At 35.0% G+C, this 27,975-nt stretch overlaps 1 protein-coding gene across 2 annotated transcripts in view; it reads right to left on the bottom strand.

Moving 5' to 3' along the window:
* The window catches only part of SOX5 (SRY-box transcription factor 5), a 402,681-nt gene that overhangs the window by 180,671 nt on the left and 194,035 nt on the right, over positions 1-27,975 (bottom strand). For both annotated transcript variants that reach the window (XM_058558649.1, XM_058558648.1), the window contains exons 5-6: positions 26,944-27,116; positions 22,235-22,303 (exon numbers count right to left, since the gene is read on the bottom strand). In XM_058558649.1, coding sequence (XP_058414632.1) covers positions 22,235-22,303; positions 26,944-27,116 — 242 coding nt within the window. The remainder of the gene's footprint in view (positions 1-22,234; positions 22,304-26,943; positions 27,117-27,975) is intronic.

Here is a 27,975-nt window from a genome sequence, read left to right as displayed (position 1 = left end):
ATTAAATTTGAACATATGAATTTTTTTAACTAAGGTGTAATTGACATAATGTTACACTAGTTTTAGGTATACAACATAATGATTCAATATTTGTATACATTGTGAAATGATCACCACAATAATTCTAATAGGCTAATTCTGATACCATAAGTTACCACTGAAGTTCGAAATATTTAAAAGTAATTTTAGTATTTCTACAGTTGTATGTCATTTTCTATATGTGTGGCTTTGAGATAACCTGATTAAACATACACAAAAATTCAAATGCAAAACAATAGAGAGAAATTATCTATATTTAAAAAGAAATATTTACTTTTTAAGCTGTCTTTTTTATAGAAAATATTTATAAAGTTTTGATCAAATTTCTATGTATACAGTAAGATACACCAGTAGGGAGAAATCTATATTATTTTTATGTAAAAAATTAATATATAGTGTAATTTCATGGAATTCTTTGCAACTGATAACTGTCTCTTTGAGAAGCATAGGGTTTCCTATTTTTCAAAAAATGCATCCCATGATGGTATTGGTAAAGTTACTTTTTCTGTAATTTATAAGTATGAGTCTCTTCACTTCATATCATCTGATTAGTGACATAGGATGTAGTAAACTCTAACAAATTCAGAAACTTAATATTTAAAATGAAATAAAATGGTTATAATTTACATATATTAAGTTTATATTATATGATAGGTCAGTAACATTTAAAAGGTCAGAGAGAAATTATATTATTACTTCTACTCTGCAGAGATCCCATTATTACTCTAAATATCTTAACAATTTTTATGATCAATAACAACATTAGTAGTTATCCACTAAATATAGCTATGCCTAAATATAGGTTATTGGACACAGCTGGAGGCAAGAAGCCAGTTGTGATGAAGCAATCAACCGCTCCCATATGGTCCTTCTAAAGAATGAATCCTATACAGAAATATCAGTGGTAAAGCATGCAGTAACTTAAGCACAGAGTCCAATAAGTGATGTTAAAAGGAAAGAGTAGTCATTTCTCCAAAGAAATGCTTGGCCTCAAAGAGTAGTTAACAATTAAAGAACTTTAATCTCACTATCATCCAAACATGATTATCATTAGTAATACATCTTATGCAACTTCAGCTTAAATATTTCCCGGTCTCCAGAGACTCGATAAAATTTCCATAGCTAAAAATTGATTTAAATTCTTCATACAAGAGATTCTAGTATTTTCAGGTTTACCAAAATTTTGAACACAAAGATATGGAGGAAGCTTACGTTATGCAACACACAGAAAATATTACGACCCACTGTGAAACTAAAATTAAATTTTGGTAAATCTTATGATTTAGTGTGCCTACATACAAATTAATTACTTAAAAGATTTAGAAAGTAGACTAATATCTGAATTCAATTTGACTAAGGACAAAGTTAATTCGAGACATAAATCAACAAAGATACTGAAAGCTAGCATTCACTATTATTAATAAAGGAAAATTTAAAAAAAAGAACCTTGGAATAGTTAATAGTTTTGTCAGACAACTCTCTTGTGCATTGCTTGGACAACAAGTAGACATGTTTATTATTTCATATGCATGGTAATAAAATGTGGTGTAAGGCATAACATTGAGAGATGGGGTTGTGATCAAGCAAACTCCTTTAGACACCATACTAGCACGTACGCCACAAATTAAAGCTAATTAGATCAATCGTAAAGTAAATGCATAATTCTTCCGCTTTTTCTCTCCTTTAAAAAAAAACCTTTCTGCGACACTGATTTCCCAAATTTCAAGTTCAGAGTAATGATATGAAGCAGAGGAGGGGAAAAAAGACTACCACCAACAACATACACTAGTGCTTGACAAATTTTAAGGCACACTCACAGTATGGTATTTGGTTTTTTTATCTCAACAATCGTGGGAGAGATACTGGAATTTCCAACCTCCAGATGAAGAAGCTGAGTATCAGTGACATAAAATGATTTGTCCAAGGTTATGCAACTGAAAAATAGTAAAGTCTCTAGTTTCTAAATCCTATGATCTATGTACAGCCCACAGAGCCTTTCAAAGAAAAGACCATCATTCTTCCTCCAATCCTGTCCCCATGCACCCTCTCAAGGCACCCTTCCTTAGAGGTATGGCCACCATCCATACACAAAGAAACTCTGCACTTCTATGCTTAGCTCTTCCGAGTCCTTTGGATTTTCTGTTGCCTTTTTGCTCATGTTTTTTATCCCTAGTTTACTTTGGTCCTTCAAGATTTGAAATAGCTACATTCATGCCTCAGTTTACTCTTATAATAAATGAAGCTATATTATTGGCTTTTTTCCCCACAGGATTCTGAAAATCTTAGTAATGTGTGTGCATCATTTAAAAGGTGATAAAAATGTCTTCGTTATCGTTGAGCAGAATATCTGGGATATTTGATCCCTACCTAATGGATAGTTCTCTGTGGTCCCTTGTACTTTGAATAAAGATAGATAAACAACCTAACTGAACTTTAAAAGGCCAAAAAAATTCCAGTTGTGTTAGTTATACACATTGTAATGAGTTACAACTTATGCATTAAAAATATTTAGAAAATATAATCTATATTTCACAATTTTTAGTCAGTCCTCAACCTTGATTGTTTTTCTTTTGCCTCAGTAACTATTCACCAACGACAAACACTTGTATTGTTAATTACTGCTCTTTCACTTTTAGCAAGCTATTAAATAGTGAACAGAAAAGAGGCCTGTAGCATTTCTCACCAGCATGTTTATTAAAACAAGCTCAGAACTGCATAAAGGGAGAATTATATTTCCTATGCAAGCAGGTGGGTATGTAGGATTGTAAAAAGAGAGCCTCAGTGAATGAGTCCCTAAGAGTAGGAACACATCATTATAACAGATGATGTGGGCAGACATCCCACTGATATTTAGTACAGCTTAACACAGCCAGAACGGAATAAAACTTAATAGTGGTCAAGGTGGAGAGAAGGGACAAGCAGTAATGAAATAAGTGCAGCACATCCTGAGGTTATTTTCTGCTTCTTCTGTAAGTTAAAGCAGTACCATAAGGAGAAAAGTCTCATAACTATATTCCAGTTATCTGAACAGTCAATGGTACTGGGGAAAGATGTCTACCCAACGTTGCACATCTTACTTGATGAGTCTTTTCCTTTATGATTTCAATAGGTAAATTATGATGTTAGCTCTATTGTCTGGATTGTTGTTATTAAAGAAAAAGATTAAAATTTCTTAAACACGTCATTAGAATCCTTAAAATATTTTTAAATAAAAGACACCCTCCAAGTTTAAGTTACTTAATTTTTTTTAATCTTTCTGCAAAGGAATCAATAAAAGGAATCAGGCAATAAATGTGTGTTTATGGGATAGAGATTTCAAATAGAAAATAATGCCAAAATTTTAGCATATTATCACTGCCTAATGCTATTAGAAGTGATTAATCAGAGGAAGCAAAAAAATGAAATGGGATAATTATTCTGGGATATACACATTCCTTGAGCTTCCTACAATACTCTCAGTGAAAATAAATAAAAACTTCAAGAATTATTTCTTCATGTAAGCATTTCAATTTCATTCTGAGGCTGTAAAACCCTTAAAGATAAGGACCAAACTTCCTATCCTAATCTTTACATCTAGAAGAAGAGATTGGACAAACAGGTTCAACATCTTAAGGTCCATAATTTCAGGGACTTGGCGGAATTATATACAGAAGGTTAATCTAAATTGAACTGGGATGGTTGTAAAATATAATGTTTTCACAAACCACATTTAATCCTCTCATCTTTTCCTGTGAAAACTCAGATAATTTTGAATCTTCTAGGTCTCTGTGTCTCCATTTTCCAGGTATTATGTCATTGCATATTAGTCTGCATCAAAAAACTCATAAAACATCAAACAGTGTTAATTTGAGAGGTTTTATTTTTTTTCATACTTTTCTGTTTTCTCTGATCAAGTCTCAATATGTAGAAAATCAAATGCTTAAAAAAAGAAAGAAAAGGGAAAAGAAAGAGTGCAAAAAATGCCTGTTAAATAAAACTATATGGAGGAGATGGGCTAAAGGGAAATATTAACTCCATGTGGCTCTGCATATGGTACTAAAAAGCTTAGAGAAGAGTACCTTTCTCCCATTTTAGATAAACATAGAATTCTGAAAGTTTAATCAGATAAAGAAGAAACAATGATGATAATATATCTCAGCATCAGAAGCCATTAATAATCTTTGCAAAGTGATAACACACAAGTGTTTTAGAACTTCAGTACATTTCATAAGTACTGTGATCCTGATTTTCTTTAATTTCAAAATAACCAAAGAATGTCCACTGATTGGCTTCATCATTTACTTTTTTTTCTGTGACAGACCCTTGCTATGTTATTTCCAGGATTATGACTGTATGCAAGAAGAAAATCATTAGATACCCGAATTGTGTCATGACATGGATGAGCCCAGATTTCCTAGATAAATTAAAAGCTACCTGCTATATTACTCAAAGTGGGATTCTGTTTACATACATTAACATTGTATCTTATAGCGGCCACATAAGAGAAATAAAATACAATCACGATACAACTGGGAGAAGTGAGATTCACAAGATAGCTAAACTCTCCCGTGATATAAGGATTATTAGCATTTTCATGCTACCAGGGTACTAACTTTTTTTAAAGCAGATATTTACAAAATAACATCTGACAAACAGTTATTTCTGGTAAATTCTCACTGAGGTGATCTGTTGTCTAGGAATGAGTTTGTGTCACAAGCATGGGAACAATTGGGGAGAAAGCAATTGGGTAAGAGAGAGTGCAAAACAGAAAAAAAACATATGAGGTAGCAAAGGACAGGTTAAAGAGAGACAGTTTAAAGTAATGATGAGTTGATGGAAGTATCTGTACACCTCAAGATTGTGCTTATAATGCATTTAAGAGCAGTAGCCTTTTTTAAATCACAAAAGAGACTTCACTCAATGTCTCAAGCGATAAAGATTTTAGAGAAAGATCTGCTTTCCTGTTCCCTTACATGAATAAAGCACTTGTTACAGAACAAAACCGAAAGAGGATGTTTTAAAACAATAAGATACTGAAAGATAAAGCTTTCAATAAATGATAGAATGGAAGCATATCAAATACCTTAAACGGGGAGGCTGGGGAATGGGCATGATTTTACAGTGGGAGAAAAAGAAAAATCAATTACATAATGGGAAAATATTTTCCCTTGCCAAAATATTCATTTCCTAATTTATGTTTTTAAAATATACCTAGAAATCAAAGAGGTCCTTTAAAATATTTCAGTTTTATGTTGAAAGAGCCTCAACTGCTGTTTACCAAAAGAATACTTTTCTTGGAGAAGCACATCAGACATTATTTTCATACTAGAACATCATTTTTTCCTTTCTTTCTTTACAGATTCTAATGATATGATATAAATTCTGATCCAAAACAGATCAAGCAGAGACACTAACTCACTGTAAAAATGATCATTTTAAAAAAATATAGGAACGATCACAAGCCAATGAAACATGTTAAGAAAGTTTTGTATGTGTGCATTCCAAAATGATATACTGATAATTTTGGTGAATCATAATTTGATTAACGTTTCCTAATTGTTCTGTCCTAAGTGATACGTCATTTACAATTTTTATGGTAACATTCAAATATTGTTCCGAATTTCTTTAGCAAAAGATTTAATATCTGTTTCAAATTCCAGACAAAATAATAAACTCAATTTGACGGGCTCTGCAGAATTGCTGCTCATTTTGTGTTCAGAAGTGCTTATGATCTTGATTTATTTAACATGATTAAATAGGACTAAGAGACCAGTTGTTGTTAGTACTGAGTTGTTGTTAGTACTGTCAAGTTGATGCCGACTCCTAGCGACCCTGTGTCCAGCAGAGTGGAACCCTGCCCATTTTGCGCCATCCTTTCACCTTCTGGCGCTCTATCAGACAGTGCTCCCCTGCTATTCATAGGGTTTTCATGGCCAATTTTATCAGATGTGAGTGGCCAGGTCCTTCTTCCCAGTCTATCTTAATCTGCAAGCCACTGAAACCTGTCCACCATGGGTGACCCTGCTAGTATTTGAAATCCCGGTGGCATAGCTTTCAGCATCACAGCAACACGCAGCCACCACATTATGACAACCAACAGATGGGTGGTGTGGGTCCTTGACTGGGAAACGAACTCGTGACGACAGCTCTGAGAGCACCAAATCTTAACCACTAAAACATCACTGCTAGCCAAGAGATCAGGGTCTATACCTAATTACTTATGGGACTTGGGCATAGCCCTTATCATTTCTGAACAATATCTTCCCCATCTACAAAAGAAGAAAAAGTTAAACTAAGTTATCTCTCAAGTCTATATTTTTATGTTTATTATTCTACTGATCAAAGAGGTTTTTTTGTTTGTTCCTTGTGCTAACATCTGCCAATCAATCCTCCTCTTTTTTTTGCTGAGGAAGACTGGCCCTGGGCTAACATCTGTGCCCATCTTCCTCCACTTTATATGGGACACTGCCACAGCATGGCCTGCCAAGCTGTGCATCCGTGCGCGCCTGGGATCCGAAACGGCGAACCCGGGCCACCACAGAGGAGCGCCTGCACCTAACTGCTTCCGCCACCGGGTGGGCCCCCAATCAAAGCGTTTTGACTCAGTATTACTCAAAGTGTTGGTCTGTGGTCAGGGGCTTGTACTAGGATGTTAACCACCACATGCTTCCTTCATCAATAAAGTCTTGCAGTGAAAAAGAATGTCAGCTGAATTAAAGCAGGTTTAGCAAGCTCCTTATCTCGCTGCGGACTTGTAGCAGTTCACAGACTGGTTTGAGGGGCATACTGTCCCAACACATTCTTCTTGCTCACTCAAATGATTATCTTCAAGCATACCAAAAGGTTTTACAGTGATGTAACATTAGTACTCTTCAGTCCTACAGCAATTGCGAAGAGTGAAGTAATATGCAGGTTTCATAATTATATCCCTCAAACATGCAATTGGCTGTTCCTTAAATAATTAAGAGACTATACATTAAGTTTAGCCTCCCAAAACACAGGCTCAAGCCAAGGAAGCTTGAAGAATTAACCATAGCTATGGTTATTGTGACTTTATCTCAAACCTAAAATTGGGACACATGGCCTGACAAAAATAAGTGTATTTATGGTTTTTCAAACTGAAAAGTTATTTAAATAGACAACATGGTGTTCACAGGAGAGTTAAAATCATTAATGTGTATTTCATCTCTCTTATTAGAGATCCAAAGAGTATAGAAGAACAAATAACTTGTGTGAATAGACAGATAAAATATGTGAAATATGAATGTCCTAGAAAATTTAGAGCAGGATATACAAGTACTGTACATATAAGCCTAATAACTGAGTATAAAAATTGTCATTTTCAGAAGTTCCTATTTGTGGAACTTACAGTCCAGTGAATCCGTATATTCTTTCATTAGCATAGTCTCAAAATTATGTTTAAAATGAAAAGAAACATATTTCTACTCTATTTTATTATATAATCATGCTGTTTAAGTTAGATATAACAGCTATTTTAAACGTATATTTTAAATACTAAATATTTACACGAAGAGAGAAGAAGGAGAAAGAGAATAGGGATTCTTCCAGGGTGAAAATTACTATCTATATAAGTGTATGAAATTTTTAATATTCAGGTACTTCAAGGCATCCATTTGGTCAAAGCTAGCTGCTTATATAAAAAATGGTGGCGCCCTATAGTTACATATTTTTTAAATTTGGATGTTTCAAACTAAAGGTAAATTTCTTCAAAAAGGGTGTAAATTATTTAACCATTGATTCATTTCACAAATATTGACCCCTAACAACGATGCTTGCATTGCACCCCTTTGCAGCTATTTGCTTGTTGAATAATTTTTGTCTCTCTCCATATACACATACCCATATACCGCATTTCTCTATACATTACTTCATTTTAAATGTCTTTTAGTGCTTCTGAGTCTGACTGATGTAAGATGTTATTTTGAACATGCCAAAGCATCTAAACGGCTCCAGTCTTTTCTTTTCAGCCTGCATTCCTTGATAAGTGGCAAAGCTTCCCACTTATCAGTCACTCAACGTGACTGTAGCTGTCAGTTGTGTACAAAGCGCAATCAGTTTGGAAGCGGAGACACCAGCATTTTTCTTCTCAGCTTGAAGCAAACACGTTTTGACTGCTAGTCATTCAATTTTAAAGCATCCTCAATTAGGGGCGGATGAAGATATAAAGAAAACACATCCTAAACACCTCCACCAAGCAACAGAAAAATTTTATTGTTATCTCTTGATTTACTTTACAGCAGCACCTCCTATTTTTCTGGCTGCATGACACGGGTGCTCATGACAACACATCCTCTATCATGAAAAGATTGCAATGATATATTATACTAACACCCTGGGAAACTCTGTTCAAGCCTGTTTATGTTTTCTTTTGCTCTCTGCCTCTTGAATCATCCCTCAGAAATTCAAATAGTTTTCTTTTAAAATTAAAACAAAACAATCTTTTAGACTCACTTTGTTTATTAGTGAACAATTTTTCATTCAATGGAAATATAAAATCCAATTGAATAATGAGAAGAAAGAGAAGAAAAGTTAGCCAGAGAAAGGAACTAGGGGAGACAGAGAATGAAATTAAAAGTACCCTTTTACCAAGGAAATGACTAGTGGCTATGTCAGATGGCCAAGCAGCAGGTATGGATACAGGAATTGGCAAAGTCGGGAAAAGGAACACAGAGGTAGAAAGGGAGTCTAAAATGTATTCAGAATTAGACGGTGGTTATGATAGAAGAAGCAATTTTAAAATACATAGTTTGGCAACAAACAGAGAAAATGAAGGGAAGGTGAATGATGTAAAAAGATGTAAAGAAACCTGAGTGTGTGTGTGAGTGTACAGACACACACACATTCACAAACAGTGTATACACATATATTATTATAATTCTCTAATTAAATACATGTGTATGCTATCAAAATTAGCTCATTAGTTTACCTCTTTTAGTTAAACATGTGTAAATGCTATGCAATTTAGTTCAACTTTTCTAATTTCCCATGTAGGTATAACAAGATTGTCAATATAAAATAATTCTTTTTAAAGATGTTTATTTTTTATAAACATGACATTCCATCTTTTTTGGTATTTATAGATGAAGCTTTAGTTAGATGCAATATTTGCTTATGTGAAACACATCTTTCCTCCATTTATAAATGTTTATTTCTCCCATTTATAAAAAAGAACTTTCTTACCTGGTTTACCGTAGAAAGCAAAACTAAATTACTTCAAAAAAAAAAATCCCGCCACATTTGCCAGGTTAATAGGTTTAACTCAGTTTGATAACATCAATTACTCTTATTTTCTAGGGATTATCTGAATTAAATCACTCATTGCTACTCTAATAAGGAGAGAGAGAAAGAAGGTAACTTTTTAGTTTACATAGTACTCAACTGTCAGGATCTCAGAATCACACACACACACACATACACACACACAGACACACACACACACTCTTCAGTTCCATTGTCTGTAAAATGGAGATAATGCCATAACCTATCTGAAATCTTGTGATCATTATATGAAATAACCTCTGCAAAGTGCCAAACACTTAATAAGCAATGGCTGCTCCTTTTCACCAGTATAGTACAAAGTACAAAACGATTTTATGAATCATATACAGCACTAGGGAATGTCAGTTATCTATTTTTGATGGCTGCCCAAACATCTATTACAATCCTTCAAGAAAATTATCGTCTTGCTTATTATTACGTATACTACAGAAAGGGTAATATGCTCCTACTTTATTCATTCATCCATTCAGTAAATATTTTTAAGTTCTTAATATAATTAATGCCAGGAACTATTATAGGTACTTTAGGTACAGAAGTGATCAAGACAGATAAAATCTTCTTTGACTCCCGGAACTTATTGCCAGGTGTGTACTGTGTGGTGGTAGGGGTACAGCAAAAAATCAAGTAACTATAAGGAGGTGATAAGTGCTGTAAAGAAAAGTAAGCCAAATAAGAGATCAGAGGTGACTGGGGGATGCGGGGACTACTTTGGATTGGGCTATCAGAGATGGCCTCCCTGAGGAGGACAGTATTTGGAGAGAGACCTGAATGAAGTGAGGGTCTGAATTATTTGATGAACTGAAGATAGCATTCCAGGCCAGGTGAATGACCTGATGCTCTGATGCTAGAACATTCTTGGCATATTCCTTGAAACCAAGAAGAACAGGTTTCTAGGGTGGAAAGAATGAGGGAGAGAGTTAGAGAAGATGGCAGTGGTCCAATCAAATACAGCCAATCGACTAAGATAAGGAGAGTGAATTATTTTAAATGACATGATTTTGAGCATGGTTATAGCACAATTAAATTTAAAAGATAACTCTAGCAGCTATGTGGAAAATCTATTTTGGGGGGGGGCTCAATAGAAGAAGTAGGATGACCAACTTGGTTAGGAGCCTACTGCAGTAGTCTAGGTGAGAAATGATGGTGACTTTGACCAGAGTGAATGTGGGAGAAGTTGATCGATTGATAGATTTTTGAGAATAAAAACCAATTCCAATGGATTAGTTGTGAGACATAAGAGAATGAGAGGATGCAAAGATAGTTCCTAGGTCTTTGGCAACAGCAACTAGGCAAATGGTATATTCACAGTTGGATAAATCGAGAAACAAGGAGTTTTGGGGAGATAAAGATTCTGTTTTTGAAATTTGAGGTTCCTATGAGTTATCCATTTAAATAGGCTGAGTAGACATTTGGATATTTGACTCTTGAGGTCCAGGAGGGAGATAGAGGCTAGAGAGATAAATTTTAGAGTATTATCTTTAGGATGGTATATAAAGCCATTAGATGAAATCATTTAGAAAGTAGCGAAGATAAAGAAGTCATATGATGAAGAATTACAGCAAGTTAGCCTTTTAAGGATAGGAACGAATCCGCCAAATGAGACTGAGAATGGGGAAGAAAAGCAGATTGTGATCTTTTGGAGGCCAACTGAAAAGTGTTACAAGAAAGCAGGAGTGATCAACTTTATCAAATATTGCTATGAGCTCAAGTATGATGAAGACTGAGAATTTACCACTTCTAGAATATTCATCGCAGAAGAAGCAATTCTAGTTTTTCCTTTTGCTTCTCCTTCAAGGGAAAACTAGGGACTATCCTAGTATCATAAAGGTATCCTCAATGTTCTATTTATCTTTCCTTTCTCACTTTGACTGTTAGTCTTTCTTTTCTGAAGGAAAATAGAGCCAAATACACACACACACACACACACATTTTTTACACATAAAGTAAAAAGTCAATGAGTTTCTCATTGCCTATAAATTATATAAAAATTTATCAGCTTTTGAGTAGAAATTAGTACTCTGGCTAGAGAGCTGAAGCAAATTTGCCATGTGCTAGAGATGCCTGGAATGTATGTCTTGATTCATGATGTAACTACTCTTTATATAATAATTCTTTTTATATTAACACTGTTAATTTCATTGGCATCTAATTTTCCATTTGTCAACTCTTTTCAAAGACAGGAGATAGAATTCTTTCTAAAGACTTTGTGAGTGCTCCCTGCTACAGCATTTATTTTACTACACTAATTGTGTAAATTAAGGTGAAACAAAAGAGGTTCATTTTAGTCCAACATAATGACTTCTGGCCTATATTCCCCAAATCTGTTGTCGTTAACTTGCTTTGTTTTGTTTTGTTTCCCACTATTTGATAATTACATTCCCAGGGTTTTATCTAAGCACTGATGGACCCTGTTTTGTTAACTGATAAGATATGGACTACAGAGCCTCAGTGAGGAACAGTGTTCAACTTTTTCCACAGGTAACTTTGTTTGGGGAAAGGCTGTAAAGTCATGGGAAATACTGCTGTCTGTCTGCTTTCTGGGCCAATCTCTGTGACTCCAGAATGGCCATATTGGATTAAATGAACCCAGGATTCACTTCAGAAATCATACTGCAAAGACTGGAGAAAGAAGAAACAGACTGGCAGAGAAAGGGGATAACAGAAAAAGGAAAACAACAAGAAAGATTGAGATTCCACATAAAAATGAGGAAAAAAAAGAATCTCCTTCCATAAAATGCATTATTTACATTTTTAGTGAAGAGCCTGAGTCAGGATGAATGAATTACAGAACGAGGATTACAACTTCCAAAAACTGTTGTCAACATCACTTCATCAAATATAGTCGTTATTTCAACTAGGGTCTCAATAATGATATAAAAAAGTTTAAAATATCAAGGTCATAGTTTAAAATTCTATATAAATTTATCTTGTTTGATAAATTTATAAAAAAGAGAAGAAGGATGGTGAAACTTTCCATATCCCCACTATCTTTCCACTAAGGAAACTAAAAAAATATATTATACATTGTACAAATCTTAGAACCATAGAGTTTGATTTTGAAGACTCAAGCTTCACCTTTCTGCAATAACTCATCCTCTTGACAAGGACTCCTTTGTTCCCAGATACTGGTTACTGCTTTGAATATTTTCTCCTATTTAAAAAGTATTATTTTTTAAAGGACGTCCTGATTTACAATCCAAGAGGACAGACTGACCATGTGCATTTATCTCCATTCTTTCCTGAGACACCATTAAAATAATAAAAACAAATAAATTTATAAACCTATACCACATAAGATAATTAAGAATAAGAGGCATGCACTGGCAAGAAATTGGACCAAATTTTTGGATGATGAAAAGCAACTGCAGAATGTTAACTGATTATGGGTGAAACAGATTAGTGTATATATAGTGGGGGGGGTTAAGCAAAAATGGGGCTTCATTTACCCTCAGAACCACCAAAAAGTCTTGGGACTTGAAAGCTCACGTATGAGAGAGAGAGCAGAAGTGCGATCTGGGTTGAAAAAAGTAGAATTAGTTGAAAGTGGCTCTCATCACTCCACCTCTTCACCAGCTACATCATACTCCCTCAACAGAACTTGAACAGTCTGGGGAAACTTAGGATAGCTAGCCTGATCACTGGAATCCCAGAACGAAGGTTTTTCTGTACTCTTATATAGGGTTCATGTTTTCACTAAAGCAGTGCCTACCTGTTGATAAGCCTCATTCATAGAGCTCTCAATCTACTTTTTCTTATCTCATTCTTAAATCTGAATGGGTAACTAATCATTTTTTAATTCAAGTAAAACTTCAAGCTGATGATGTAATCTATGCAGAAATATAAGTATAATGATGTACGCCTGAAATTTATACAATGTTATAAAACCAATGTTACTGCAACAAACAAAAAATTAAAAAAAAAAAAAACTTCAAGCTGAAAGAGAAACATCAAGATAAATAAGCAGGTAAAAAATGAAGGAAAGGATAAGGAAATGAGAATTTAATTTTTTTAAAACATCCTCACATTTGTATACCCTGAGATAGTCAAAGAGAAATGATTTATTAAACAAGAATATGATAACCTGAAAAAAGAATTATTGGGGAACAAGAAGCAGCTCACAGAAATTAAAAGATAATTTCTCAAATAAAGATTCAATTAAAAAGTTTAGAAGATAAAGTTTAGGAAACTTCCTAGAAAGAAAAATCAAGAAACATAGACAGAAAATATGAACAAGAAGAAGCATAGTTATTAACCCAGAAAATATAGCATCTGCCTGATAGGAGATCCAGAAAAAACTGGAAAATAAAGGGGATAAAATGGTCAAAGCAAAAAGAGGAGAATTATCCAGAGCGAAAAAACACAACTCTTCAGAATAAAAGATTCATGGTGTTTACAAAATAATAAGTGAAAAATATCTATATACATCTTAGCGAAACATCACAGTAAATAGAAGATACTAAAAGCTTTCAGAGAGGAAAAATATTGGTCACCAATAACAAACAAAATAAGATCAACATCACATTTCTCATACATGCTAGAAGATGATGAATCAATGGATTTGAAATATAAGGAAAATGATTTCCATAATTTTATTTGCAGCCAACTATCAATCAAGTAGAGGGGTAAAAATGGAACATTATTAGATATGCATACATTTAGAACACTTTTATCCCTAAATTTTATGTCCTATGCATTTGCCTGCCCCTCCTTTTCTTTCAGAAAGTTCCTTGATGGGGTTCTGGAGCAAAACAAGAAGATAAACCAAGAAGGAGCACAATATAGGAAATAGTGATTCCAACTCTGGAGAATCATAAAGGGACATCCAGGAATTTCAGCTGGACCAACCAATCTAAATGAAAGCAGGAAGACAGAAGATTAGGAAGCAGCTATCAAGGAAAAGTGGATTCCGGAGATCCGATTTATTCTTGAGAATTTATGGAGACACTAAGGCAAATAACGTGAGCGAAAAAAAAAAAAATAAAGAAAAGGTAACTGGAAAGCACAAAGCTACACAGAAAGAAAATAAGGAGTACCCTATAAGCTTAACCAGAAAACAATCTAAAGACATATTTTAATGTAAACATCAATTATTGATTTTCAACTTTTAGGATTAACCAATAGGTAAAGCACAATAGGTATGTGTGCATACATACATTTATACATACATACACGTATTATATATACTTAGAGTAAACATACAGATAACAGAAGTTATTGGCAGTTGGGAGTGAAAGAAGAGAGATGCCATCCTCATCTGACAAAGCAAGTGTCAAGAGACACTATTTATAGTTGATTGAATAAGAAAAGAGGTGTAAGTAAACTAAAGTTTAAAAGTACCTATTGGAAGAACTTAAATGACTTCTATAACTGTATTGTGAGGTGAGAAAGAGGAATAGGAGAGGATGCTGGGGTGAAAATACAGGAACTAAGTAAATCTTCATGTTTTTAAGTTAATGATATTTAAAGTTGCTAAGACAGAAATAGCACTATAATTATATTTTTGATATAGAAGTAAATACTAGGAGGCTATTAAAAATAAAAACTTAGAAGATTGTAACGGCACCTTCTGAGTAAAAGGATTGGGCACAATACAGAGGACTGGGCTCTAGATGATTGCTTTCATGACTCTCCTGTACTCTTTAGCCATGTGGCATGTGTTATATCAATAAAAATTAAATATATATGCATGCATATCAATCTATCTATATCTCTATCTACAGAGACAGCCTTGTCTAGACAGAGAAATAATATGCATGACCGAAATTCTATCATTAGGTAATCGCCAGGAGATGTATTAAAAAAGAAAAAAAGAATGCTTAAAGGATTTGAAAGGGGCTCCTTCTGAGTAAAAGGGCAAAGCTGCAGTTACCATCACTGCTCTTTTATCCTCTGAAATGCAAGTTCCGCTTCCAGAAAGTACAAGAGAATAAAGTCATCCTTAAAGCTACTTCTTCATATCTCCATATTATCTCCTCTAATAATCAATCTGAATGCCAAAACAGTATCCTGTCAAGTTGTGGTATATTTTATTTCATATGGCAAAAGTCATCACAAAACACTAGTCAGAGCTCAAGGAGTTAATGCATTTCCCTCTCAGGTTGAAACGCTACCTTAATTTCATGGTGTTTATTCTTGGCATTTCCAGTCTCCTAAAGAGACAAGGTTACTTTGCAATCTCTTTGTGCTCATGTGTGTGTAGGGGGGTCTTGTTGAGGGGGTAAAATGCTTCCAACTTACCACACTCAGAGAAAGAAATCATAAATCAGCAGGTCAGTCGGGTACCATTATTTCACCTTTAACGTTATTATGTTTTCAATACCATATTTCAATGGATTTTGTTCTGCATAATAATTTATCAGGAATTACCAAAACTCTTAATGAGCTCAGAGAACTCTGGTTCCAATAAAATGAAACCTTTATCACAAATTGGTTGAGCCCACGACTGCAACTTAATCACTCAATTGTACATAAGTCAAGTTGTATTTTTACTTTGTAGGAATACGTTCCCAGGGAAAGAAAACTCATTTTAAAACTTTGGGCCATTAAGCCTTAAATGGTAGAATATCGGTGAAATAAAAATGAAGGGGGCCAAGACTCGGGAAACTTGGAATCCAGCCATGGTTCCACAAAATAACAACTTATGCGACATTGGGAAAATCTTCTAACCTTACTTGGTTTCAGTTTACAAATGTCAAAATGAGACATAGGTCTAAATAAAGGTTTTCTAAAAATCTCTTGCAGTTTTAAAATCATATGTATTTGGAACACTGAACTTACAGTTTTCAGTGATTACTGCCATGTAGATTATATTCCTTCTTTTCCTAGAAATTCTCCTCTTGTTGGAAATATTCATTAAATTGTCCATCATCAGAAATACAGAAAGAACCAGTTTTTCTCTCTAATGACTTAGGCAAAAATTTTTAGCATTGTGTGCTCACTACACGCTAGCATGATCTCATTTAATCCCTGGACTAACCAGGTATGACTTAGGTATTATAATTCCCATTTAATAGCTGGGAATAATAAAACTCAGGGAATTAAGCAATTTTCCCAAGATCACACAGCATATGAGGTATGAAGATGCAGAGACTGAATTTGAGTAAGTCTAATTCCAGAGAACCTGCTCTCTCTCTTTTTTTATCATTTAATACAATTGAAATTGTATTTCATACAGTTAAATATAACCCTATACCAACTAAAGAACCAAGCTCTCTCCTACATACTATGGAATATACACTGTCCAACTAAGAAGACAAAGGAACAGACATTTGTCCTTTGTTCTGCCCTAAGCTCCAGACAGAATCAGTGACCCAAAGCTACTACTAGTCCTGCACATGCTTACCTGATGAATCAGAAACAATGACAGCACGTTATTAAACACTAATTCTTTGCCCTCAGCAGAACACAATGAACAACAGTTGGAAAAGTTTATCAGAAGGGGGAATGCAACAAATTTGTGGAATCTCTTATGAAAGTTCAAACATTGAACTTTCAGTATGTGAATCATGACAGATATACATTTTAAAAAGAAGTACAATATCTTTAAATTTGCCCTTAAAAATATCTTAAGTGGATTTCATCCTAGAGCATGCTGTTGGATTGACTCTATCAGATGCTAATAAGAACCTTAAATTCCATTAAGTATCACTGAAAAAGGGTAAGAAATTTAAAACTAGGACATGCTTCCCCCACACACACCCAAAGCTATAGAAATCCTGTCCCATACAAAGCTTTGAGATAAAAGGGAACTTGAGTTTCCGGGAACATTCAGTTTGTTGCCATAATGGAAGCGGAGTAGAGGTCACTCATTCATTTACTTTGAAAGGTTTTGGTAACAGTGAATCAGGTCAAGATGAACCACTGGTCTGGGATCCTTATTGGAAACATAAACCACCTAACTTATCAGTATTAGAAACAGGCTGATTTAATGTAAAAAAGAGATTAGTCAGGAAATAAAATTGCTAAAAGATGAGCACTGCAGCACAAGCAATAGAGTAAAAGAAATAAAATGGTTACCCTCATAAAAAAATCTAGAAAGATATTTTTCTCTGAAACATTTATAAATTTCATCTCATATATTAACATCCATTAAAAGTTAGCTAGATACAGTAAGTAGGAATGCAAAAATGTTCTATTTTTTAAGGACAATAAACAAAAATATTAAAGGAAAACACTGCCAAACTGTAGAAAAAAGAAGACTGAAACTTCTTAGGGTTCCTAAAATTAAGTCAAATAAAGAAATAGACATGTTCTTGAGGCAAGATGGGATGTTTCTGGTATGATGACTATTTTATTTGTAGGATGAACCGATATAGGATATTGCAAATAACAGAAAACTTTCTTAATTCTTCTTTTAATCTAATGAGTTATGCGAATAAACTTGGAAGAAGACTGTAACTCTAAGTCTTTATAAGGAAGTAATGTAGATTGAGTTTTCAATCCAATTAGAATCATGCAATTTTAGAGCTAAGGTTGTTTTAAAGAGGTAAAAACAGTTCATAAAGAATTGATCCCACGCCCGTCAGAATGGCTATAATTAACAAGACAGGAAACAACATGTGTTGGAGAGGATGTGGAGAGAAGGGAAGTCTCATACACTGCTGGTGGGAGTGCAAACTGGTCCAGCCACTATGGAAAACAGTATGGAGATTCCTCAAAAAATCAAGGATAGAACTACCATATGATCCAGCTATTCCACTGCTGGGTATTTATCCAAAGAACTTGAAAACACCTATTTGTAAAGGTACATGCACCCCTGTGTTCATTGCAGCGTTATTCACAATAGCCAAGACTTGGAAGCAACCTAAGTGCCCATCAAGGGACGAATGGATAAAGAAGCTGTGGTATATATACACAATGGAATACTACTCAGCCATAAGAAACGATGAAATCCAGCCATTTGTGACAACATGGATGGACACTGAGGGTATAATGCAAAGTGAAATAAGTCAGAAGGAGAAGGTCAAATACCGTATGATTTCCTTCATTAAGTAGTAGATAATAACAACAATAAACAAACACATAGGGACAGAGATTGGATTGGTGGTTACCAGAGGGGAAGGGGGAAGGGAGGAGGGTGAAAGGGATAATTCGGTACATGTGTGTGGTGATGGGTTGTTATTAGTATTTTGGTGGTGAACATGATGTAATCTATGCAGAAATAGAAGTACAATGATGTACACCTGAAACTTTTACAATGTTATAAACCAATGTTACTGCAATAAACAAAAAATTAAAAAAAAAAAAAAAAGAATTGATCCCAAGTGATTAAACAAAGCTGGTTAATTTGCTAATTCTTATGGCATTTCTCTTTGAATAAATAACTATAGAGTAAAACCTACCACCACTCTTTTTATCTGGAATTGAAAGAAGATAGAATTAACAGGCCAAGAGAAATTTTAAATAACCTAGGTCATTAGTCTATTTGAATGTTTGTGTACACACACATACAAACTTGTTCATACATTTTTTAAACTGAATAACGTGTACTTCAAATGGAATAAAGATGTCTAAATTAACCTCTCCTTTAAAAAGATCTCAGTAAAAGAATGAAGCAAATGTTGGAGAACATCATCCTCCTGTCATTTAACATATCCATCTAGTGTGAAAATTTGTCCTGCTCTTATCCAGTCAATCTAATCCATCTAGCAGATCTGTCCAACCCACCTAATGTATTGCATGCTTTTCCCAACATTTGGACCAAGTTAATGTCCTGTGTAGTTATAATTGAAGCAAGAATTTTAAAAGCAGCCTTAATTGTAGACTAATAACATTGCAATCTATTATTCTATCAATAAAGGAACTGGAATGCATTGTTTTCTAAGGTCCGAAGCAACAATGGTACAAAACGTTTAAGAAAATGCAATCAGGATGAATAATATAAGTTGGTATGTTTATTTCTACAAGGTCTTAAGGCTCCATATTTAAGAAAGAAAAAAGAAGTAGATCAAATTCAAAATACATTACATATGTATTTTCAGATATCAAAGAAAATTTAATCTATGGTAAATTCTTACGTGAGCATTTGATTATGTATGCCTTGACTAAAATAAATTTTATAATAATATTTGTCATAAATTTGATTTGCCTTCCACCAAAGCAAGTTCGATTTTTACTCTTCTTTCTCCTTGTCCTATGTTGCCAAGGAAAAGGAAGAAGTGGAAAGAAGAAGAAAACGTTTTTAAAAAAGTATATGGTGGGGCTGGCCCAGTGGCATAGTGGTTAAGGTCGCACACTCCGCTTCGGCAGCCCGGAGTTCACGGGTTCAGATCCTGGGCAAGGACCTACACACCGCTCATCAAGGCATGCTGTGGCAGCATCCCACATACAAAATTGGGGAAGATTGGCACAGATGTTAGCTCAGGGACCATCTTCCTCACACACACACACACACACACACACAAAAATATATATATATATGGTAAGGATTTATGTGGGGAAGAAAAGGATCTGTTCTACACTTTTAATCTTCTATTTCTACACATGCCACTACATTAGTGCTTCCCATAATTGTTTGAACAATCTCTCAACAGACTAATTTAAACATATTGTGACTTATTATTATTATTTGTAAGACTGTCCCAAATTAACAATTTATAAAATATACTTTAGAACTATGTTTTTAGCTATGCTAGAAGCTGTGAAAATGAATTCCTTTCAGCATGTCAGTCTAGCATGTCACTTATTTTGCCTAAAACATTCCCTCCTTACCAGACTTTTCTTTAAATAATAGCCTGATGGGTTTTGACTTCATCAGTATCAATTATCTGTACTAATATTAGAAAGAGGACAAATACACAAATTTAATATCTCAACACCTCTTAATGTTTCCCCCAAATTACTATCAGTGTAGCACTATTTCCTTTAGGGACCATTGGGATTTTTTTTACTCTGTGAACCAGTGGAGGCCAGTAGCTTAACATTTTTGATCAAATAGAAATTCTAAGCTTTCAAACTTCTCACAATCAGCAAAATTGCTATTAACAGTCAGAACACTTTGTTTCTGATTCTAGTTCTACCAGTAACTAGTTGTGCGATCTTGGGCAAGTCACTAAACTTGGTCTTAGGTCTGTGGAATACAGTTTCTGTAGTCATACCATTTCTAGGACAGATAATTTTTAAAGCACTTTATTTTAAAAATGTTCTGACATAAATTATAGCGCTCCACGCTCTGGAGCAAGAAATCCATCCATTTCACCATTTTATCATTACGACAGAGCTTAAAAATCCACATTATGAATGTAGTGGTCATAATCCTGAAATAATTCCAGAAAAAGTACTGAAGGTGTTGGCTAAATTTAAATGTCAGAACACACTGCTTATTGAGCCTTCTGCATATTTATGAGTTTAAATATATTTTTGCAATTCTGTTTAACAAAAGACTGTCTCATTCTTATAAAAATTATAAAATTTAAAAAATATTGGTACCCTCATCAAATTATAAAGAAACCAAGTGACTTGAAAAGGGCCAAATTGCTGACTATGGAATTCTATCTTATTTACAATCAGAAATTGCTATAACAGTTTTATTATCTCAGGTTTGCAATAATTAAAAACATTTAAAATGTAGATAACCTAGTATCATCAACAAAACTATATTCAAAGTCAGTGTACTTAGACTGAACATGAAATTCAATGAACAGTTTTAAATCACTGAATTGAATAACTACACTCCAGAAAGGAATAGTTAGAGATCACATTAGAAATGTGCTGCTCAGAATTACAGCTAAGGAAGGCAAAGATTCCTGGTTGGAACATCTCGCTGATGTTCCTCTGTCTCACTGAAGCTGTGACCAGCTCACTCAAACCTCAGGTAGCATAAGATATGTAAGCCCTGATTGGGTTATCTAATCTAGGGTAAAGAAATTAAGTGTATCTGACCCAATTAGATAAAATGGGATAAACTTTTGGCAAAGAAGTCTAAACATGGTTAATACAGAATAATTTTGACATGTTTGCTTCTGTCATTTATGATACTTACACTCATAAAATATGCTGGATTCTCATGATACAACTTTCAAGAGAATGGTGAATTTCTCCCCAGATAAGCTGGGTGCTAATCTAACAGTTGCTTCCAAATGAATGATGTTATGTGGGGTTGGAGTCATAGCTCCACGAATCTGATTCCTGTTCTTGCTAGTCATAGCCAGTATGCATCGAGCACTTTCTATGAGTCTTGACACTATGCCGAAGCTCTCCATCCATGATTTCATTAAAGCCTCATAAATACTCTACGAAATAAGTGCTTCTAGAAAGAGAAACAAATTTCGTCAAAGTTCATGCTGCTAGCAAGTGGTGAAGACAGGATAACCCTGGGCAAGTTACTTTTTCCTTTTGTTACTAATACGGTTGCTTTTTTCCTTCTTTATTGATGCTTCTCATCATTGCAAATTTCCACATAAAAAAATATGGAGGTTATAGAGCCTTCTTCTCCAGGGAATACCAAGGTGAAATTTGACTTGAACACCAAATCATCACCCACCCTAACTTCCACCTTTATCTCACACGGCTCTTGAGCATACAGTAAAACCGTTCTCTCACCACTGCTCTCTAACTGAAAACCTCTTATACCTACTGCTTTGGTTCCCCTGCATTTCCTCCATTAAGAACACTCACAGGCACATTTTAAACATTAAAGATTAGAGAAAATGAAACATTTGTAACATTTCTCTACAATAATTTCCTTTCAGTGATAGGATGAAAATTACTGTCAGCTTGCTTAGACCGAAACTCCCGACACAGTAAGGCGAGTAACAGGGCCACCATTTGCAAGGTTCTCATGGCACAGGAGGCAATACGTCACGAACTAGGCTGACAGTAATTTTCACTTTGGAGCTCATTTTAGTTAGGTCATCTAAGAATGAGAAATAAAATATACTTTTTAACTGGAAGTAGGTATGAAATTATGATCTCTGACCTGGATCTGTTGCTGAAGCAAATTGATTTTGTGTTGTTGCTGCAGAAGCTGCTGCTGTTGTCTTGCAATCTGTGGAGAAATTGCATATGAAAAATTTAAAAGTATATTGTAGTCCCAGGGGGAAATTACCAATGTTCTGTTTCTCAAAGTTTGATTTGGCACTGATTAAGATGATGAAAATAGATGTGCCTGTGCCCCTACAGTACCAGCAATTCATCCTTAAGTAGGATCAAACAAGACAGTCTTCAGGAACAGTTATGTTTCTTTTGGCCTAAAACAAATGAAGCCTAAGACACTACAGCAGTGATCCAATCCAGTATGAAATGTTAGAATTTCAAAAATCCCTCTTCCTGGCAACATATTAAGAAGGTACTGCCTCTGACATTTTCAGCCCTTTTCTGTGAAAGAGAGTATCGCATAAACGGGGTTGTCGTAACCGAGGAGGTCAGAGCAGCAAAAAATCTTCTAAGATGCTGAATTCCTTAGTGACGTTTCAGTATTTTTTTTTGTTTTTTGATAAATACTATCCTCATTTCTGCCTACACAAACCCCTAAACTGCCAACTCCTCAACACACTCAATTCTGGTTTCTGCCTCCACTCTACTAAATAATTCTTAATAAAGTCATTAGTCACTTCCATTTTTTAAATTCCCACGTGGATTTTAGTTCTCACTATCTGACCCTTCATCAGAATTCAACACTCAAGTGCTTTCCCTTGATCCTGAACTGTCTTCCTTGGCTTGCTATGACACCCCATTTTCCTGGTTTTGCTCCTACCTCTCAGTCTATTCCTTCTTCATCACCTTCAATGGCTCTTTCAATGTTGTAGTTCTATAAGGCTCAATTTTGCACTCGATTCTTTTCCCTCTATACTTCCTTCCACATGTACGCCATGTGCTTATAAATTTGTGTCTCTAGCCTAGACCCTCGCTTTAAACTTCAGACTCGTTTATCCAATGACATTCTCAAAGGTACTTCAAATTCAACAGGTTCAAAATTAAACTCGGGACTTAGCCCTCAGTGTGGTCATCTTAAGTGTTTTCTAAGCCAGACTAGCACAATCACACCATTATTTGCTCTCGTAACATCCTCTACATACTCAATAATACACCACATGCTACAATTTTTATTTATTTTTGTTTTTGTTTTAGTATCTTTCTATCTCCTAGGTAGAAATCCATAAATACAGTGAGGTTAGGGATGATGTATATTTTGGTCACCATTTGTAACAAAGCCTCGTGCAAAAGGAGTACAGAATGAATATCTGACAAAGAATGCATGAATTAATAGATAAGAAAATTTCGAACACTTCATTACATGATATAGGGTAGGAAGCCTTCTCATGAGAATGTAACTTCTAACCTTAAGAAACTTATTGCTGTTTTATAAATAAGCTCTAATTCTTATTCTCATTATGTTATAATCACTATTATATCCATTACAAAAGTATATCCCTTAACTTTTGTATAAGAAAACTAAAAATTCAGGAAAAAATTGATAAACGCAGAGTCCATTACTATGAATGAAAGTAAAGAACCTAGCTATATGATGAGGATGGGTCTACACGGCTGCCCAATGACTATTTTATTTTCCTATGGACATCGGTACAATTATGATTATTTTAATACTTTCATTTATCTTAGGAATATGGTTTAAAAAATTCCTTTTTTGGTCCTGAAGAAAGGTAGCAAAGGAGATAGTATAAAAAGAAATATCACTCTTTTTCTTAAGTCTGGTTCTTTCCTTCCACATATCAATATTTCAGCTGATATTTAAATCTTTTTGTCAGCACTTTAAGAATTTATCAAGAAACTGACCCCACTTCCTACTCCTCCACACTTCCTCCTGTTCCAAGCCACTGTTATCTCTTGCCTGGATTATTGGACTAGCCTCCTATTTGCTCTTTCTGCCTATTATAAACCAGCATCTGGAGAGATCCTTTTAAAATATAAGTTGTGTCATGTTATTCATCTTTTCAAAACCCTGTGTCTCGCTCAGAGTAAAAACCAGTGTTCATACAATGCCTGCAAGGCCCTATATGATTTGGCCTCCTGCTACCTCTCTGATTTCATCTCCTCTTCCCTTTGTCATTCCACTCTTGCTATATTGTTCTCCTTACTGTCTCCTGAACACAGAAAGGATCCTCCTACCTCTCAAGAATACTCGTGCCTCTGGGCCTCTGCATTTGCTTTTCCCCCATGTGGAACACTCTTTTCCTAGATGTGCACTATTCACTCCCTCATCTCCTACAAGCCTCTGCTCACATGTTACCCTGTCAATGAGGTCTTCCCTGAACACCCATTTTAAAAGAGCCTCTCTCTCTACCTGGCACCCTCATCCCCAATTCTCTGCTTTATTTTTCACGATAATCCTTATCAATATATACTATATTTTACTTGTTTACTTATTATCCAACTCTTCCCAACTAGAAATCAATACATGAGGGATTTTTGGGCTCTAGAAACCTGACCTGTAGCTATCAGGAAGGATCTTCTCTCAAGCTGTGTAGGCATCTTTGCACGGCATCTCTCGAATACAGGGGAGAAATTCTTGAAGAAACTAAAGACTTCTAAAGTTCCAAGGAGAATGTCAAGGAAATAAAAAATTCTAGAATTCTTTGATGATATTTGGGGATGGGCCAGAATATGGAAGAGAAAGAAAGGAACCTTGCTCTCCATTAGAGCATCATCCAGATTTCTTAGGACAAGTGTACCCTCAGACCCACCAAAGTAGGGATTCTCTACAAAGAACTATCCCCATCTGAGCTACAGTTTCAGAGGTTCCTAGGCTTTTCTAGAATTCAGATGTCTGAAGGTATTGAGAGATATGAACAAGAAAGGAGTGGTGTTTTTCTAGGCTTTCATAGGCAAGCATCCTGAACTGTTTTATCATAGGGGTAAAGCAAGAGAAATATGGGCCATATCCAATAACAGGCCAAATATATCTTCAAGGAAAATGATGAGGCATTTCATTAAAAATAGAAATATCTTTCGGGCAGAGCAGAACTACCAAGTAGAGAAGAGTAAACTGAAAGAAAGGAGGTCTCCTCAAATGTAATCTGAGTATTTCTTCACCTCTTTCAACTGTGCTAGTTTACATTTCGAAAACTGTTTAGAAGGTTTTGCAGTATTTGTGTGGACAGACAAGTATCCTTGACTAAATAATGGATCTCTTCCACTTAGAATGGCGAGCGGACTGAACCCAGAACGTTGGATGGTAAAGGGAGTTAGCCCTAGAAAAAATGCGCCATCTTTATATGTAAGCTCACCCTATGACACCCTCTATCTTCCCTTCCCATTACTACCAATTTTTTCTTTAAGTAATAGTTCTTATGCATTGCCTCCATTTTTCCACCACATATCAACTCTTCTATATGTCAATTCTTACTGTCTGATTTCTGCTACTACAGCTCCATAGAAGCCACATGCTTAAAGGCCAACAATGAGAATCTAAGTGACAGATCTAGTAGCTTTTTGCTTCTAGATATGTTCATTTTCCTCTCTCTACCAACTATATCTCTGTATCTTCCAAAGATCTACTCTTAGTTCCTTTCTATTTTCTCATGATATCATCACAACTATAATTTAAGGCCTATAAACCTGCCATTACTCTACATGAAACACTCTGGCCCCAGATGTTAATATGGCTGCCTCCTGTATGTTATTCAGATCTGAGCCTAACTGCCAGATTCAATTGCCCAATCTAAGAAACACTGCCTTGCCATACCAATCAATATTTATCAAATTACTCTTCTTACATTTCTTCAAATTACTTATCACTCTCTGAAATTATTTTGTAAATTTCTTTTTTCCTTTGTTAATCGTCTTTCTCTTTCCAATAGCATTGAAGGGCTTTGTCTTTCTGGTTAACTGAGGTAGCCTCAGCAGTTAGCACAGTGCCTGACACATAAGAAGCACTTGATTACTGTTTGTTGAATAAATGAATAGAACTCGTCTACTCCAGTGGTTTAAACTACCATCTCCATGTAGATAATCTAAGAAATTTAGCTCAGCTCTCTTTTACAAACTGTTGATTGGGATTCTACCTGTCTCTCACATACCTTCCAATGGACAACATGACAACAGCTCTAATTCAACATAATAAAAATACCTGCTTTTCCAAATTTGGTCTCCTCCTGACTTTCCCTATTACCCAAGATCAATGCCTTTCCTCTTTCTTTTGCCCACTCAAAAAATTCAACTAACCAGAACTCCTCCATCTGTTTATTCCTTTCTTTTCTCTCTCCATGGTCATTTTCGTATCTAGTTTAGATTCTCACTCCTTCATATTTAAATTATTATAATAGCCTCCTAACAAATCTTCCCACCCCATAATTGGAAACTTACTTCACTTGTTGAATCCCACCTAGTCTTCCAAGGTCATACCAAACACCTGTTTAATGAAATCTTTCATAATGTCCTTAACTGGCAACGTTCTCTTGACTCTCCATGGTTCTTTTTGGTATTTCTCTCATGACCTATAAAAATTTCACCTTGATTGTAATTACTTCCATGCTATATACCACTAAAGTGGTTGATAAACTTCTTTAGATCAGAGTTTTTTGTTTGCTTTGGTGTTTTGCCTTTTTATTTACCTATGTGCAGCAGGTGGGGAGAGGCTTTTATTGATCTTTGTGTGCCTAAGAGAGTGACCTACAAATAGGAGGCAAAACGACACCTGAGGCATTCGACTGTCTCTCTAGCTCTTACCTGTTCTTGTTGCTGCTTGGCCAGCTCCATTTGCTGACGCTGCTTCTCAATCTGAGACGCAGCCAGTTTCTTCTGCTCATCATGGGCAGCCAGCAGCTGCTCTCGTAGACTGGTCAGCTGATTGATCATACCCATGAGCTGCCTCTCCTTCTCAGCTAGGCTTTCGGGAGTCCCTGAAAATAACATGGCAATAAAACATACAAGAAAAGAGAAAGGAGAAAAGAGTGATTTTTCAATAGCAATGACTCTGCTGTATAGAGAAGTATTTCAAATATACGGCTTAATACACAAACAAACATATCGTTCCATTCTTTTAGATTTTAACTCAACAGTAAAAAGTGATGGCTATTTACCCATTACAAAATATCAGAATGAACAAAATTTTGATTATCTTTTATTCATGACAAGTAATAATCTACAGCTTTTTTCCCTTATATTTTATGAGTAAATAAAAAATTGTTGGCTGAGCATCTACTGTTTTTAATGTTCTATGCTTGGGCCTGAGGGAAATAAAAAGAAGTCTAAAGCACAGTTCCTGGCCCTAAGTAGTTCTTTATCAAATTAAAGAGACAAGACAAAAACATGAAAATTTAATAACCATAATTATTATGACATCAAAATATTATCAGTGATATAATTCTCCTTTTCTTAAAAAAAGAATCTCGAAGAATCAGAACTAAGAAATACTACATTAAAAGAGGAAAAAATCTATTAGCCAATCAAGTTTAGACTGTTTGCTCATATGCCACTCAGAGGCTTTCTTCAAAAATAGAATGTAGCTAGTAGAGAAAATACTCAAGTTTGAGAACACAAATTTAGGCTATCATGAAATAACCAAATGTGGTTGGAAAACTAACAGAGCACATTATGGCCACCGAAGATAATACAAATTCAAGATTTGGAGAAGTCATGGAAGCCATTTAAAACAAATAGCATGCTCAAGATATTTGAAACATGCCAGTGAATCTTCTTAGCCAAGTTAGAATACTTATTTGATACACCAGAAATGTGAGCAGTTCATTGAAACAGAAA

Source organism: Diceros bicornis, chromosome 17 (assembly GCF_020826845.1).
Source record: "Diceros bicornis minor isolate mBicDic1 chromosome 17, mDicBic1.mat.cur, whole genome shotgun sequence".
NCBI lineage: Eukaryota > Metazoa > Chordata > Mammalia > Perissodactyla > Rhinocerotidae > Diceros > Diceros bicornis.
Note: the sequence above shows the minus strand (reverse complement) of the source record. Positions and strands in the feature narration are given on the sequence as shown.